The 18258-nt window shown below is 47.6% G+C and overlaps 2 protein-coding genes and 1 pseudogene across 3 annotated transcripts in view; all 3 read left to right on the plus strand.

Moving 5' to 3' along the window:
• Positions 1–18258, plus strand: part of LOC115309366 — a 138268-nt gene that overhangs the window by 55033 nt on the left and 64977 nt on the right. The window lies entirely within an intron of this gene.
• On the plus strand, positions 196–1622 carry LOC115316666. The gene has a single exon (XM_029976104.4). It carries the CDS (start codon positions 196–198, stop codon positions 1594–1596), a length of 1401 nt encoding a protein of 466 aa, XP_029831964.2. The 3' UTR covers positions 1597–1622.
• LOC120838125 overlaps positions 1677–18258 on the plus strand; it is a 44511-nt pseudogene continuing 27929 nt past the window's right edge.

Raw genomic sequence — 18258 nt, forward strand, 5'->3', positions numbered from 1 at the left:
CCGCCGTCATGTCTCTGCTCGAGCAGGCACGCCCGTGCGATTACGAGCTTCCCAAAGCTACGTTCAGAGGAGGAAGAAGAATCCTATTTGACTAGGTCGCCATTGTTTCTTCTCTTGTTTGAATTTTTCGACACGTATATTTTATGACGCCCATTCAAGTCAACCTTGGCCTTACGAGGCAGGGGTACACCTGGTATGTCCTGTGCCGATGGACATCCCCCAGCCACGACCTCGGATATTACCGAATCAGACCATACCTACAATGGAACACAAGTAAGCCCCCAAACTAAGCGACGTAAGGGAGACGGTGATGATGAGGAGATATCAGTGAACGACCACCCGGAAAAAATGGAAGAGACGGAAGCCGGAGAGGACTCTGAGTTCACCTTAGTGCAACATCGTCGACAGAGGACGACAGGGGTTCCAGTCCTGCTAACGCCCGTGCAGGAGGATAAGCGGTTGCAGCAACAAAATCCGCTTAAACTGTCTGCTGAAGTAGAGACACTGGCTGGCGCGCCCATCGTGAGACATCGTTTCACAGCGAGGGGAGGTCTTTTACTTGATGTCTCAGAAGTACCGACTGTGCATCGACTTCTCAAAGTGCACTCCCTTTGTGGGATCCCGGTACAAGCAACAATACCCAAAGCGTACCTACAAAACTTCGGTCTAATCAAAGGGGTACCAAAGTGGTACACTGATAATGACCTTAACGAATTTCTGGGACCAGCCGGTGTGATCGCCGCTCGTCGGCTCTACCAGCGACGCGAAAATGCAACAGATGTTGCCCAACCGACCGACCGAGTGGTTCTAACATTCCGTCCAAACACCGAGCGACCGGACAAGATCAACCTCGGCTTCACACGGCACGAGGTAACCGAGTACATTGCAGCACCTCCAAGGTGTTTCAACTGCCAGGCCCTTGGCCACATTGCAAAGTACTGCAAGGGGAAAACAAAATGCAAAAGATGTGGAGAACCACACTCGTCCAACGAATGCCCTGGCACACTTCCCACCAAATGTGCGAACTGTCTCGGTGACCATCCTGCTTCTTATGCAAATTGCAAGGTACGCCTGGCAGCACTTACAAGGAAAAAATCTTTCATTCACGGACCAAAGCTTGTTGAAACACAACGTGAACTACCTGTAGCACAAGAAGAATATCCTGCGCTCCAAAAAGAAACAACGCACGCAGATCGTTCCCATGCGCAAGCAGGACGAAAAAATCAACCTAAGAAGGACTCGCCAAAAAGAGCTGCATCGAGGTCAATGAATATTTTTTCTAAACGTTCTCCAACCACTGATAAAGAAAACTCAGGAAAGTCAGATGCGAAGAAGGACCAACAAGAAATGACCCAGACTAGACCAAATAGAAACCTTGCATACAGTGATGTACTTTCTGGTCGACGTGTGTCTGAGGAGCCAGCGCAAGAATCAGCCACATCCGCTGATAGCTTAATAGGCTTCATCTTCTCTGCACTGCGGAGTGCCATTGCACAAATGCCACCAAGCACATTGAAGACAATTTTACAAGGAATGATGCTCTTTGAGACAGCTATCGTCGGAATCGTGAAAAATTCTCAACACAGCGATGCCTGAGAGCAACGCTGCAGGATCCCCTGTGCGCGCGCCGGTAGCGCCGGGTCGTATCACGATGCTTCCATCGATCATCCAGTGGAATGTTAATACTCTCCGACCTCGACTTTCCGAACTTCGTCGCCGCCTCCTGGAGCTTCAACCAAATGTTCTTGCTCTTCAAGAAACGTATGTGCAACCAGGACCTCATCGATTATCCCCATACGTCCAATATCACAGTAAGACACCGCACCTCGACGGGAAGTCTAGGACATCTATATTCGTGCAGAATCACCTCAAACAAATGGAAATCGACCTTAGCGACTTGAACACTCTATACAGTGAGCATACAGCCGTAACAATAAGAATGGACAAGCGTGATATTACTGTTGTCTCAAGCTACATACGTCCTCACCAACCATGGGACCCCGATGAAATGAGAAAGATCAGAAAACGCTGTCCTGGGCCAATTATATGGTGCGGAGATTTTAATGCGAACCACCCTGTTTGGGGAAGTGACACAACCACACAAAGGGGAAATGCGCTCATTGATGTAACAAAAGATCTAGGCTTAAGATGCCTCAACAACGGATCGCCAACATTCATTCGTCCTCTTCTTAAAACAGACAGCGTTCTCGATCTAACATTCGTATCACCCGAAATACAACAAATGGTCTGGAATGCAGAACCTGATACATGGGGAAGTGACCACGTGCCCATCTTGCTCCTCCCCATCACGGCCATTCCACGGAAGATCAGAACGCATCAGATTACCAACTGGGCCGTTTATCGCGTAACCCTTAGCACGATATTAACAGGCCAAAATCCTCCAGCAATTGAGGAGGCCGTAATCACCGCCTTCAAAGTCGCCACTAAGCAAATAACGCTCCCAACAACAAAACCAGTCCCAGACCTGACATATCTGAACCTTCGCGCCGCATCCCGGCGAGCTCAAAGAATAGCTAGACGCTCTAAGCGACCCCAAGACTGGACAACATCACGACGAATTGAGGCCAAGCTTCGCAGATATACCGTACAACTTGGCCGTCATCAATGGCAACAGAGAAGTAATTCACTAAACACTGACGCTGGATCCCGCCTCCCATGGACGACAGTCAAATGCCTACTCACTGCAGTCCCACCTAAAGACCACTTCGCAGCAATCGCCATCAAAAACAAAATCTCATTCGCTACCCTCAGAGAACGATTTGCAGATGAATTCACCGCTCATATCAACTTACCAAAGGCGGTTTTTCTTGGACCAAGGCCTCCCGTTCTACACTTCCCTAAAAAGTCAGTTGATGACGACTTCACATTATCAGAGTTAAATTACGCCTTGTGAAACTGCCGTTGACGGAGTGCCCCAGGACCTGACGGTATAACTAACCAGGCTTTAAAAAACATCGACGAAGAAGACCGACCCAAACTACTCGCCTACTTCAACGACATTTGGCAGAGAGGAGTTCTACCCGATGCCTGGCTACAATCGACCGTGATATCTGTCAAGAAAGCAGGAAAGCGCGCGAATGACTTGTCCTCATATCGCCCAATATCGCTGACGTCCTGCACCTGCAAGCTAATGGAAAGGATGATCCACCGCCGTCTCACTTGGCAACTTGAACATACAAACGCGTTCCCACACGAACTGTCGGGCTTCAGAAGAGGTCGATCCACAGCAGATGCCATCGGAGATCTTGCCTCGTCTCTTGAAGAGACCAAAGCACAGAAACATGTTCTACATGCTGTGTTCTTGGATATACATCGTGCTTTCGACGCTCTTCCTCACGAAATAATAATAGAGAGATTGCAATTAATTGGGGTAGGAGGTCGGGCCCTGGCCTTTGTGCGATCTTTTCTAAACAAATGAACGCTCCAAGTTAGACTGGCCAGGCATTTGAGTACGCCACGCGAGTGCACACAAGGAGTGCCACAGGGAAGTGTCCTCAGCCCGCTACTTTTCAATGTTGTCATGGCAGCACTCCCCCCTGCTTTGCCAAAGGAAAGTATATTTCCAGTCAAATGTGCAATATACGCTGACGACGTCCTACTGTGGTGCGCTGGCCCAACGCTCCTCTCAACAACAGTTGAAGCACAACTCCAAAAGGCTCTTAACACCACCTCGGCATTTCTCTTTCACGCTGGCCTCACATTGTCTACTGCTAAGACCTCCGCACTCACCTACAGACCACGAGGGCGATTACGTTCCGAATTCTCAAGACTTCGCGTGGAAGGAGAACGGATTCGAAGGCGGACACAAGTTAAATACCTTGGCGTCATTATAGACGACAGAGTGAACTGGCGCCCTGCTGTTAAGAACGTCATGAAAAAGTCTCGCAAACTATGTGGTGCTCTTCACCGCATCGCGAGTCAAAACTGGGGTCCGTTCCAGTCATCACTGTTGACGCTCTATCGGGGTCTCATTGTAAGCAGAGTGCTCTACGCACTACCCCTACTCGACATAGCAAGACCACAATGGACAATTCTTGAAACTTTCCACCGAACGGCGCTAAGGTTCTGCCTCGGCCTGCCCTGCTCATCACAAAATGTGCCCACACTCGTAGAAGCCGGCGACTCCCCACTACGGAATCAAGCACAAGAACGAGTGCTTCGACATTTCACTAGGCTCCAAAGTGCACCTAATGCAATCAAACTCATGGAAGGCATCATAGCAAGGCATAATTCTTTTTTGGGAAGGATGGGTGAAGCATTTCGTTCAACAATCGGCTATCCTTCTAACGTTCCAGAGACACTTCCGCCTCACTGTGACGAAGAGAAACTGCAAATATTGGCAACTATTCCTGACCTGCCTCGGCGAGGTAGGGTCGCAGATTGTGTAGCACGGTCTATTACTGAAGAGTTGATAACCACAGACTACGCAGGACAAACGCACATATATACAGATGGTAGCATACGTGGTAATTCCGCCACAGCTGCCTACTGCATTCCCCAACTTAGAATTCACATGAAAGGTCGATTGGACATCTGCATGAACACCGCATGTGCCGAGCTTGCTGCCATCTGGCTTGCCGTACAAGAAATTTTCAAGCACGCGGAGCTACACCACTTTGTCATCTTCTCCGACTCCCAAGCAGCTCTGAAGCAACTCACGAACCTGGAAAGAGCATCTCCGCTAGCTCGCACTATAGCCTACCTAGTGCAGAAGGCAGCTGTCGAAGGTGCATCCATCCAGTTTCAGTGGATCCCTTCCCACGTTGGCATTCAGGGAAATGAGACTGCGGATTCTCTCGCACGGGCTGCTCATGCGGATGTCACACCAACAATCTCCGTACATCCATATAATTCGTCAAACAGCCTTATTCAAAAAGCCATTCAGAAACTTCACCCTGACCCTGAAACTGCGGCTGGAACACCGCCGTACATAATTCCCAAGAAAAGCTTCAGCAGGCTGGAACAAGCTCTACTTCATCGGATAAGGGTAGGCTGCGCCCGAACCGCTTCTCGACTGCATCTCATCAAACGCCTGTCATCCCCAGCCTGCAGTGCCTGTGGTGCCACGGAGGACATCGAACACATTCTCTGGCATTGCAGAGCGGTGAGCAACCACCGAGAAACACTTGTGACCACCCTCAAACAGCTTAACATTCCTGCTGGCAACACCAAGTCACTCCTGTTCCCCACCGGTTCGCGGCATTCGAGAACAAAAGCTTTAAGAGCACTGCTTGACTATTTAAAATCCGCAGGCTATAGCAGCCTGTAATACGTCAGGAAAGGACCAAGATCACAATTAGCCACGCAATTCGTTTAATATTGTATCACAGTGTAAATAGTGTATCATAGTGTATTATAGTGTATCATAGTGTTTGTTGCGCCACCTCTCCTTCAACCACTCTTGGTTCCCCCTATTCCCCTAGCAAGGCGAGAAAGCTGACCCCACCACTGGGAGACTAACCTTTCGCCTTGCTTCTACCCCCTTTTCACTTTACAATAAACTACTACTACTACTACTACGTTCACCCGCGCGTTGCACGCGCTTGCACGCATGGGGCACCACCTGTGGCGCCATGCTTGCAATTGTCTATAGACGATTGCAAGCTGGGCGACTGGCCGCCGCCATGTCTCTGCTCGAGCAGGCACGCCCGTGCGATTACGAGCTTGCCAAAGCTACGTTCACCCGCGCGTTGCACGCGCTTGCACGCATGGGGCACCATTTGTGGCGCCATGCTTGCAATTGTCTATAGGAAGCGCAAGAAAAAGCCAAAAACAAAGTCAGAACAGAAAGTGATGGGGTCAGAATTAGCGTTTCCGAAAGGGTACTTGTGGGGCGTTTCTCTAAAGCAGAGGTCACACTGCTCATGCATCATACAAAACACAGTTTACAGACACTAGTCACTGCAATATTCGTAGTTCGAATGCCGCGTGCCAAGCATTCTCTTTGAGCTCATTGCCATAGGGCACTGGAGGCACGAATCTCGTGGTGACTCAGGTTCAAATTTCTTTGCAGTCTTTTGTATGATGTACAAAGAGCGTGACCCGGCTTAAGAATCCATTTTTTTTTAATTTTATTATTGTTTGGTTTGCGATAGCTCGTGCTACGAAATACAAGAAAGCGACCCAAAACCGGAAGGACGGATCTCACTGAGTATTGCATGCATGCGTAACGCCACCATAAGTATAGTCCACAGGAGCTAGATGGGAGTGCACGACACAGCTCATGCAGTTATGTGCCATGTTCGCGCTGAGCCGCAGTGAGGTAGTCGCACGTACAGAAAGAGTAGAGTTCTATCGGTGCATCGTTGCGGCGGCGACGTAAAGGCCGGTTCAGACACTTGCGTTTGAGTGCGTTCGACTGCGTTGCGTCGAGAACCGAAAGCGAGTCACCGGCACATCTGTGCTTCGTATAAAGCGTGCAATCCAATTCAAAGAATCATCTTAGCACGCGATATAAGTAGTAGGGATGTCCTGGTTTCTCGCTGCCGCAACGCAGTCAAACGCAGTCAAACGCAACTGTCTGAACCAGGCTTAAGAATTCTCGCTACTGAGATCGATTCCGGCTACTGAGGTCGGTTATCGTTCTCGCTTTATCTCCTGATTTTCGCTGTGAATAATATTTTTCGCCTGTCAATTGCATTTTTTTTGTATTATTCAGAACGATTGCATACAACTCGGAAAAACCGGCTTAGAACTTTTTTTTTTTTTTTTCACATGGAAACAATCTTCACAGATGAGACACTTGAATGGAACTGCCCAATAAAAAGAATACGACGAGCAAGTGTTCCAAAATGCGTCTTCGGCCCATCGGAACGCGAGGAAGAGCAGGGCACGTGCAATGACGAAGCAGCCAAGAACGCCCCGGCGTCGGTTCAGGTCGGGGGAGACAAAAACACGAGGGCACGTTTGGGGAGTAAGCAGACGAACGAAGAGCGCATGGAGCAGACGAACTTGTACGCGGTATATGCAGAGAGCAAGTCGTCTGCTTCTTGCACAGGAGTTGCGGTGACGTCAGAACGATGCTGAGCTCTGATTGGCTTTGATCGAAAGGATCGTGGACCTTAATGCTAGATGCCTTGAGCTCTACCCACTATTTTTCTCAATCAGCCAGTAAGAGCTCGGCTTTTTGGCAGCATCGCAACCCCTGTGCATGAAGCAGACGAACTTGCGCTCCGTATATTCTTTTTGTTTACTCTCGTCCCCAGCCACCTGGTAGACATACCACAATGAACGACAGAACAAGAATAATTAAAACATCTCAACTTGCAAATTGTAAAAAAAAAAAAAAAAAAAAAAAATAGAGGTAAGGCAAAACGAGAATGTGTCAAGGTTTCGCTTATATCCTGAATGTCTTCGACTGGCGCGCCAATGGCGAAACAATCTTTCTGCCCAAGGTGGAAATGACGAAATTCAAGATGGCGTCGCCCCTGTGGAAAAGGTGTATACATCTGGAGTCTCGCTTTTCATTGTGTAAATGTAGAACGAGTATGTATCTTTTCCCGAGCGATCCGTGTCGATAGAAAACCGGGCGGGTTTGAGCGGCGCGGAGCAGCTAATTTCCCCGAAGCCCGTCCCATACGCGCATCTACGGGCAAGAAGTTTCCCATCCGCCCAACTCCGGGACAATGAAGTAGTGGAGTGAGCCGCGGAGGGACCCGCTCGGTTTTGCGGAGATACGCGGTGGCAGATTTGTAAAGAAACCCGACAAAAGACGATTCCTGGGGCGCTTTGTTAGCGGCTTTTATGAGGGACGGAAATAGTATCCTACTATTTCCGTCCCTTATAAAAGCCCTACTCTTAGTAGGGCGAGTCCTGTCTAGCTTTGTTTTGTTGTTTGTTTGTACAGTCGCTACGACACGCAATGCCTCGGAGTGTCCGTTGCACTCGACGCGGCCAAGCTCGGTTTAATGGAAAGCACGCGATATCGGCCAGCTTGCGACTACGAGATTGCTTTGCAGTGTTTCGTTAACGAAATGAAACTGGCCGCGGAGAGAAAGGGTACCCGAGTCCCACTATATTCCGTTCACACTGAAGCTGAAACTTGAAGCTCCGCCTTCAGCGCGAGCTTTCTGCTCTTGCCAGTGCAAGTGTGAGCAAGCAGGCACGCGCAAACGAAGCACCGCGGAAGTCTCTCGGTACTTGTAAAGTAAGCAGGAGGGATTGCAAGCCTGCTAAAGTTACCTTCGCGTGCATGTTGCCCGTGCCTGAGGCTTGGTGTCTATTGTTTCTGTTTGTCGCTCTAGTGGCACTTTGGTTGCAGGACTTACTTGATCTTGAAACGGTCCGCTGTTTGCCTCGGTGCCAGATGACATCAAAGCAGGTGTAATTTCTACGGGCATACAAGAGCATTACCTAACGTCCCAAATCAGCGATGTGTTCCTCGCAGCATGCGGAATCGGCATAAAAAATCGGGAGAGACCCCCAAATTGAGGACATATTGCGGTATGTGGATGACATCTTAGTCCTTTCTAACACACAAATAGAAGATCTAGGCAAAGGGTGCCATACCTCTGTTATGAGAAGCTTTGAGCAGAGCTGTTCGACTCTTAAGTATACCCATGAACTACCTGTAAATAAATAAATCTGGTTCCCAGATCTCCCTTTAAATTCTAAAGAGGAGCACGCGTGTTGGCGATCCAAAGTTCGGTCCTGAAAAGGAATTCTACGTTAGGACTACGAACACTCAAAGAATATAAAACGTGGAGTTGCCACCATCGCGCTAATATGGGATAAAAACATCTCGGGAACATCAGATTAAAAAAAAAAAAAACACTTTGACATGCAAATCTCTAGATTACTTGATCCTGAATATCCTAACACATTACTGTTGGCGGTACGTGAAAAAAAAAGGTAAACTCTACGTTACCCGTAAGGTGAAACACTGCGACAGCTAAGGTGTGACGTTGAAGCTGCTAAGACGTCATTTAGGAACGCAGATAAACTGGATGAACGGTAAAGGTGCGAGCGCGCATCATAAAGTCCGCAGGGGCGTTTTGTGTTGAACCGAGTAACACACCGAACGAAAATTTTATAGCGGTTTGAAACCAATAAGGTTGTATTACGTGTTGAGAATATCGTGAACCTGTTGGACAATTTTATTGGGCACAAACTAGGACTGGCTTGTGGTGATTAAAGAACACTTCCGAAATCGCGCTCTCAAGTTTGAACCGTGTAGTTCCACCTAATATCACGCCCGTAGTTTCGCCGTATTAACAATCACTTAGCTTTATTGGTTTTATCGCCCGAGAAGATTAGCGAAAACGTTTCGTTTTCTTTTTTTTCCGTTATCAGCAGTCTCATGTTTATGTTTTTATGTGTTGCCATGGTGTTTTATCGCCCGAGTTTTATCGCCCGGGAAGATTAGCGAAAACGTTTCGTTTTCTTTTTTTTCCGTTATCAGCAGTCTCATGTTTATGTTTTTATGTGTTGCCATGGTGTCGATTGACGACGTATTGTCACGTGATGTCTGAATGTCATGTGACGTCATAGTATCACGTGACGTCATGACATCGGGTGATTCACGTGGTTTCACCTGACGTCATTAGGTCACGTGCTGTCACTATGCAACGTGACTTGACATGACAATGGCACGTCAAGGTGTCGGTTGACGCCAGGTAACCGGTGACTTGTCAATGCAAATAATGCAAGGTTGCAGGCGAGCTGGACAGAATAAACGATCCTTCATTCTGTCGAACTCTCCTTCAACCTAGCATTAATTTCATTAACATCGTAAACTCAAAATGCTGGCCGTTCACCCTTGTTGATGTTAGACTGGTGGCAGCTGATAAAACCCGTTTGCTCTACTGACGTCTAACTCTCCGCTCTGTCGGTAGAGCGCTCCACTGGAAATGAAAAGGCCCCTGGTTCGATACCGGGACTATACGGATTTTTTTTTTTTTCAGCAAGTACTAGTCACCCAGCTGCGTTTGGAGATTTGTGTTTGTCCTTTGTCCCGGCTGTTTACCTTCTTCAGTGAATATTACAGTTTAGGTGACGTGGTGCGCGGATCACGTCAAAATCATGTCGAGCGGCGTGACGTAAATGTGAAATCTTTTGGCGGAGTGCTGAAAATGGTCCGCGTCGATGGGAAAAGCGGTCAACGGCGCGGAACTTGCGAAGTGTCCCACGATCTGCTATCGCGGTAATATCTCCAAGAATGTGAAGCCCAGACCAACGGGAGTTGACCAATCAACAAGGAAGACGACTATGATGATACTCACAGGCAGTGTTGTAGGCGTTACCAAAAAAAAAAGTAACGAAATATGTTACTCCTTACTTGCAATTAAAAAAAGACGCGTTACCGACCTAGGTTAACTCGAAAAAAAAGGAACGCGGTACCGTTACGGTTACCGATAGAAAGTAACGTACGTTACTTTTGCGTTACTTCTTTTTAAATTACGAATTAACTCGTTTTACTACTTTGACAATACAGGAATGCATAAGCGCCATATTTCAAGAAGCATTATGTTCATGCAGACACTGATCATAATTACTTTATCTTTCTTACGGGTTTACCTAAAAACTAAGAAGAAAAACGCAAAAAAACTTAAACATTTACACGACTTCGCGCCTAAAACCATAAAAAATAGAATTGTAATTGTTTTTAGATATTGCGAAGAAAATGTAACGAGTAACGTAACTGCGTTACCCGTTACCTGAAATAACTAACCTAAGTACGTTACCCGTTACTGTTTTGAAAAAGTAAAGTGTATGTAGTACGTTACCGAAAAAAGTAACGCGTTAGTGGTAACGTCGTTACTTGCAACGCGTTACCGCCAACACTGTCACAGCTTAAAGAACATCGCAGGCCGGCAAGGGTTTTAAGTTGTATGCTCAGCGCCGGACAAGGCCTATTCCATCTGCGGCAGGGTAAACAAAGACGTGACCAACGGACACAAAAGTGACACAGACCAAAGGACCAACGGAGAAAACTATGACACAGTACACAAAACAAAGTTTGCTCATTGTCAAAAAAGAGGTTGTCTATAGAATAGCCCTGGCAGCTGGTAAATTCTATACTGGTCAAACCGGCCGATGTATAAACGACCGCACACAAGAACATGCTGCATCCATAAGAAACCTTCAACAGCGGGGCACCTTGCAGCTCATTGTCGTGAATGCCGAAGGGTGGCAAGATTGTCCGGCATCTCCGTTCTGTGCAAACGTCGAAACCAACTTGGGCGAAATTTTCTGGAAGCCCTAGCCATTAGTGAGAATAGAGAAGATTGCGTCAGAGCCCTCCTCTCTAGCGCTGCACCAAAAATAGAGAATGTTCCTGCCGGAAAGGGGGGCGGGTGAGGGAAAGGGGAGTAGGGGGGCATAAATGTTTAGAACTCCCATTATGAACAAAAATTACAATCGCCTTCATTCCAACAGCTTGGGCAAATGTCGATAAATGAATATTAAGAGGAGAAGTAACTAGAAGAAACAAAAAATAAGACAAAGCAGAAAGGAACAATTAAGAAAATGGGGCATTAAACGCTTGATATACTCCATTCATCCTTAAGCTGAATGTGCAGCCAATGCCACAAGCGCTTGAGCTCGAGATCGCTGCTTCGAAGCGTCCTTCTGCAAACGAACACTCGCGCTAGAAATGCATGTCTCAGAGCCAGGAGCGCGGGCTAGCCCGAGCTCGTAGCTTTAATAACAGAGTATAGTCCAGCAGTGTTTATGGGTAACGTTTTGTGAATGTATTTATTTTTATTGTGTTCACCTAGCCACTTTCACGAGTAACACCCGACAACAGGCATCGACACGCGTGCAAATATTGCGCGCTCGCAGCAGACAACGCTGTAGTCATATATTGGTGTTTAGGCAGTGGGCGTCAGCAGCGGGGTTTATGCACTCATTTCCTGGGATATTTTGCGGACTCAGTGTTTAACAGGTGCCTTGATTCAAACTCAAGCCACTGAATGTTCAAAGAAAACCGAATCTCTCGAGCTTCCTTTCAGAACCGCGTCACGGGGATGAGATGGACGGCAACAATATGACGGCATTTTGCATCACACCGGCGCGTACCTAACAAAGCCTGCAGCCGAGGGAGAAAGGGCCGGCGTTATAGATTGCGGACCACTTGATAAAGCAAGCCCTAGCAAAACCAACACGCCTATCGCAATTCCGACCGGTCATAATTCACCGGCTTTTGACAGCTCTCGTGCATATACGTCTGTTTTTCTCTTTTTTCTGTTTTCTTGGCATCAACGCGACCATCAGTAAAGAAAAAACTCGCTTAAAACTTTTTTCCCAGTTCGAGCGAGTGCAACGAATTGCGGTACGTGAGGAATGTTCAGTGGCTCTTGTTCCCACGTGTTTCGTAAACCGGTGAACATAGAAAGTTATAGTTAGGTTTTCGCTCTATAAAGCAAGTAAGCGGCGAATAACCGACAAACTTCCCGCGGTACCGTGTTTGCTTTGCGCGCGGCGCAACAGCGCCTCTCTTCTGACACGCCGAGCGGACGCCGCCGCTCAAAGTTCATCACCAAGTTCGCAGAATACTCGCTCAGTGAATAGACCGATCTCACAGCCAGTTTGATTTCGCCACTGCTGCCACTATTCATCGTGGGATTTGTAATCTCTCCGCACGTGCGACACTCGCTTTGAAGGTCTGCGTGAGCGGCATAAACTATCTCTGGCACTGGCGCCTGCCTTCTATGAACTACAGTTATGGCGGCGTCACGCATGCGTGGAACGCTTAGTGAGATTGGTATATTCCAGCTTTTACATCGCATATACCAAGCATTTACCTTGTTTCACCGCTGATCAAAACGCAGTAAAAACCGATGAAAGGTTACGCACAAACAGGCAAAGGACGCTCTTGGCACTGCTCGATTGGCCTCATCTGCTCGTAGCATCAGCTACGCTTCGAAGGATGGCGAAACGAAGTATAGGGTGGTTCAAGTCACCAGGCTCGGTCTAAAATGGACCGTAAAAATCGACGCCTGCACGTAGCCATCTAAACTTTTCGTCAAAGATGTATTTCATAGGTCGGTTTTCTCTCGTAAAATTACAAAGCGTAGCTCTGTTTCTGTAAAAAATAAGGCCAAGAAACTTGCCAGGGTCTACGGCGGACAGCCACACAGACGACAGGGGTCCAGTAGCGGGGTGTGTTTGTTGTCGTTCGTATTGATAGATGGCGCTACCTCCTAGTCACGACGGCTCGTGACCGCCGTGATTTATTGAAATGAATATAATCTTTTTTAAATGCACCTTTGGTTAAAAAATTAATGCGAACAATAAAAGAAAAACTTAAAGTAAAAAAAAAACGTGTCTGCATAACGGCGGCGCTTTTGCTGCCAAGGGATTTCGTTTGCGTGTCGTCTGCTATCTTTCGCTGGTCGGCTGCACCTTCAGACGCTGCTCCCGGCGCCATCTATCAATACAAGCGGCAAACACAGCCCGCTACTGGACTTGCTCGTCTGCATCACCGCCCGCCGTAGACCCTGGCAAGTTTCTTGGCCCTATTTTTTACTAAAAAAGAACTACGCTCCGTAATTTTACAAGAAAAAACGGACTTGTGAAATACACCTTTGACGAAAAGTATAGATGGCTACGTGCAGGCGTAGATTTTTACGGTTCATCTTAGAACATCGAACCTGGTGACTTGAACCACCCTATATAGTGTACGAGTAAGTGGCCCTAGTTTAGCGACTAACATTGTTTAAGTATCAATGAATGGCGTTACTTTTTGCTACTGTCAGCTCTCTACAGCTAAATTCTGGGGCAATTTTTCGTTGCAATGCAGTCGAAGGCAAACACGGACGTAATGCGTTACAAGTAATGCGTTACTTGTAACTAGTTACTTTTTTTTATACTTGTTACGATGTTATAAGAAGGATGCGTCAAGGTACACGCCTAATATCGTCCCTGGCGCATGATTCACTGCGACGCGTCCCCGACGCCCGTGCGCTGCGCTTTTTTTATTTCCACGTGCCAAATGGTCATAGACGGTGTTAGCTTCTATTTATTACCCTCGTAACAATAACTAAGTAACAACTCACTTACTTTTCGAGAGAAGAATCGAGTAACCTACTTTCCTAACTTTTTTTAATAGAATAACGAGTAATGATTTTCGTACTTGTGGAGGTGGAACGCGTACAGGTTACCCAATTTGGTTTTCTTCTAAAAAGAGGAACGTTAAATCAAAGGATGTTATCCCGCTAAAACTCAGAGATAATAGGCTACTTCCATAAATCCCTGCATGCAACACTGCGCGTGTTGCACTCTGAAGTAGCATCAAAACGGGAGGACTTTTGGGAAAGAAAGCGGGAGGCATCAGCATTAATACAGGCCAAAACTGGGAGGGCAGAGGTCCAGTGTAGGGTAGAGATAAACCAGAAGGATGGGAATGCGGCAGAGAGGTTCTGGGAACATATCAGTGCACACGGAAAAAAGACTGAGGGGTGCCAGCAGTCACTGACCATAACAGGAAGGGACAAAGGTAGAGCGGGAAGGGGCAAGAGAATACATTAGACATAAAAATTGAAGTAGCATTTTGGAGTTGGAACCAGATCAGGCCGTAGGGAATGGTAGCGTCTACACAACCCAAGAGGAGGATCGTACTGAAGAAGAGGAAATGACCACGGGAGAATTGGAAAAAGCAGGAGGGAAGGTTCCGGCTGGGACTGCGACAGGTCCAGACGGCATGTCAATGAGTTGGATTAATGTTCTAGGCAAAACAAGCAAATTGAAACTAAGGCAGGTGATTGACCAGATACTTAGGGGAAGGGAGGTACCCAGTGACCGGAAATTGAGCAGGAGGAGATTACTATATGAGGGCAAGGGAGACAAAGTCAGTATCAAATCATACTGACCAATCACAGTAACTTCAGTAATATACGGACTAGCTATGCAAATTGCAAAAGAAGAATGGAAGAATGGGCAAAGAGAGAGCAGATTCTGGGGGAGCTTCAAAACGGTTTCAGAAAAGATAGACGACAAAATAACTTATTCGTAATCACTTAGTGATCACTTAGGGCATAGAGATAGCAATGACAAGTCAAAGGCCGTTATGGGTAGCATTTTTGGAAGTCAAAGGGGCCTATGTGAATCATAAAAAAACTCTGGGTCCAACTAAAGGGATATGGTCTTGGACTTTAGGGGGAACCATGGTTAAGTTTCTTGAACAGGTTTATGCGGAGAATAGGGTGGTTATAACATGGGAAGCCGAAACTAGAAAACCAGCAGCAATAAAAAGAGAACTTAGACATGATTGCCCATTGTCTCACCTGCTCTTTATGATATGCCTCACTGAGATGGAAAAAAAGATTAGAGCAGTGCAACCTAGGTTTTGACCTGACTTAGAAGGAGGAAGGAATTAAAGTGAATCAAGTATTGCTAGGGTTAATGTATGCAGACGACATTGTTCTCGTATCACAAAGCCGTGAAAGAATACAGGGACTGATTAGGATCTTCAGCAAGGAAGGGGACAGTTTAGGTCTAAAATTCAGTAAGGACAAGTCGTGTATAATAGTTTTGAACGACGAGAAGGGGGAACCCCTGGAGATACAAGATACAGTGATAGAAAACGTAGAAACGTACACATATCTGGGAGTATGGTTCGGTGAGGGAAGAAAGTATCTAAAAGAACATGAAGATATTGTAATTAAGAACTCTAACCTAGACTCAGCCATTATGAAACACAGGGCACTCTGGAACTATAATAGGTATGAAGTCGTTAGGGCTGTATGGAAGGGAGTTATGGTTCTAGGATTGTCATTTGGGAATGCGGTATTGTGTATGAGGTCAGAAATGCAAGTAGGTTTAGAGATACAGCAAAAGAGTGTGGGTAGGTGGGCATTGGGGGACACATGGGAATAGAGTCTGCTTTTTCTCGGAAGTGCCTTACAGATTATTGCTACTTTCAGTTGTACAAGGATTCGTTTACAGACTTCTCATGGCGAACACATCGCAGAGAGTTTTTTTCTTTTTTAAGTGTAGCGAGCGGAAGTGGTATTCTACACTTCGGAGAATTGCGGCGCCTCCGCGTGCACCTGATCCGACGGCAAGGGCCTCCCACTCCCCGAAAGATTGAGTCTTCTTTTTAATGGACGAAGAGCGTGTCCGTGCGGGTCAAGATTGAAGAAAGTATAAACATGTAGGGACGAAGACGGCACAATAACATCTCCGTTGTATGCCGGTTCATTGGCCTTCTTCAAAAAGACGCTTCGCCAAGGATTTCATCTCCTGGCGTTCTCTCCGTTCACTTGAATGATGGGCTTGTGCTTACAAACAGAAGTTGTCTCGTGCTCCCCGCGCGAATTACAGTCGCTCTGTTTCGTTAAGCGTTCCGGCCTTGTTTATGGCACACTTTCTAAAACGTTTAGATGCAAAAAAGAAAAAAAAAATAAGACTACGAAGTTGGAGATTTAGTTAGTACCTTCTGCGGTGTTACTAAACTAAATCTAGGTTGTCTTTTTTGTATTATATGAGTGTCCAAACCTCTTCAGCAAACCTCTCACTAACGACCACTTAGCTAAGCACTAATGAATTATCTTTCGTTTTAATTGGAAATATTTTATGGGCGTTGCGTAGAGTAGTGTTATGGTAGGCAATGCTTTTTCTCGCTTTTGATTGGAAGTTTGCAGAGGCCTAACATACGACCGCGCCTTTTTGGGCCATTTTTTTGGTGGGTGCACGGTCCACTTCTGCAGCAAAACACAGTGCACAAAAGAGACTACGCCCACAAAAGGCAGAGCTCGGCTCCCCCCACAAAGGTGCCTGTGGGCCTTCTGGTAAACAGCTGCTCAGTTTAAGCAGCTAAATAATATTTGCAACTTTATGTGGTTCCATGCTGCGACGCCAGAAAAACTGCGCCTTTTTCTTCGCTAGATCTTTCGAGGATTCTTGGACGGCGCCTCCCGCATTTCACGTTGAGGCAAATTCTGGTCCTATTACCGCCACGGCCGACATAAGCCACATACAAAAAAACAATCGCAATTTTTTTAAGCGTTAGTGTATACGTGTTTGTAGTCGATTCTGGCTTGTTTCGCGTTCTTCGTTTCCAAAGCCCGCAAGACCGGGCTGTGCGCAGGTGGGCTCTGCTGCCCCTGCCGACACTTGGGATAAAGGATTGCAGGCGTCTCGGAAAAAGGCGTCAGTGTGGCAACTTTCGGTTTCCCTGTTGCTCTCTCGCCGTTCGATGAGGCATGAGGTCAAAAGGCGACGACACCCTAGATCAGTTACTTCTTTTTTTTCTTTTCCGAACACTTGGAGTGGGGGATAAAGGAACGATTCCAGGGCGCTAAACAAATATAGGCGCGCACAAAACAGGGCTAGGGGACGGGCTATTCGACGGCGGCGAATAAAAAGAAAACTGAAAAATAACAATAAAAAAATTAAATCCGTTTGTCCCTGTAACGCCGAATTGAAGCGCAGCTCTTGAGGAGAAGGAGGCAAGGGTACTGAGGGGAGGGTATACCCCTTCTTTCTCCTCCTCCCCTCACGGGGGTCACGTGAGCTGGGGGGTTACGTGATCTCGGGGGGCGGGGTCACGTGACCTGGGGGCTCACGTGACCTGTGGGGGTCACGTCACCTGGGGGTCACGTGACCTGTGGTGGGTCACGTGACCTGTGGGGGTCACGTGACCTTACGGTTACGCCGACGGCGACGCCGACGCCACTCAAGCCGGAAACGGGCGCCTAAGAGCTGCGCTCTAAAAAAATTAACGTCACGAAGCACGAGACATTTCAGCTTCCTGTGGCACTGTTGTCGCTTTGTGTCTCGTCACAAAGTTTTTAGAGCGCAGCTCTTAGGGGCCCGTTTCCGGCTTGAGCGGCGTCGCCGTCGGCGTCGGCGTCGGCGTCGGCGTCGGCGTCGCCGTCGCCGTCGGCGTCGGCGTAACCGCGCGGTGCATCATGGGAAATGTCCCATAATGCACCGCGCGAGCCCCCCACCAAGGTCACGTGACCTCGTGGGGGGTCACGTGACCCCCCGAAGTCACGTGGCCCCCTCCTCGAGGTCACGTGACCCCCGCCGATGTCGCGTGACCCCCCGATGACGTCATCGTCACTGATGACGTCACCGGCATCCACATCGTCATCGTCATCATCACTGATGACGTCACCGGCATCCACATCGTCATCGTCATCATCACTGATGACGTCACCGGCATCCGCATCGTCATCGTCATCATCACTGATGACGTCACCGGCATCCACATCGTCATCGTCATCATCACTGATGACGTCACCGGCATCCACATCGTCATCGTCATCATCACTGATGACGTCACCGGCATCC

Source organism: Ixodes scapularis, unplaced genomic scaffold, assembly GCF_016920785.2.
Source record: "Ixodes scapularis isolate PalLabHiFi unplaced genomic scaffold, ASM1692078v2 PGA_scaffold7__128_contigs__length_106722199, whole genome shotgun sequence".
NCBI classification, from domain to species: Eukaryota; Metazoa; Arthropoda; class Arachnida; order Ixodida; family Ixodidae; genus Ixodes; species Ixodes scapularis.

Coding starts and splice junctions, on each gene's coding strand:
- LOC115316666 (XM_029976104.4), top strand. CDS start 196: ATGTCCTGTGCCGATGGACATCCCCCAGCCACGACCTCGGATATTACC.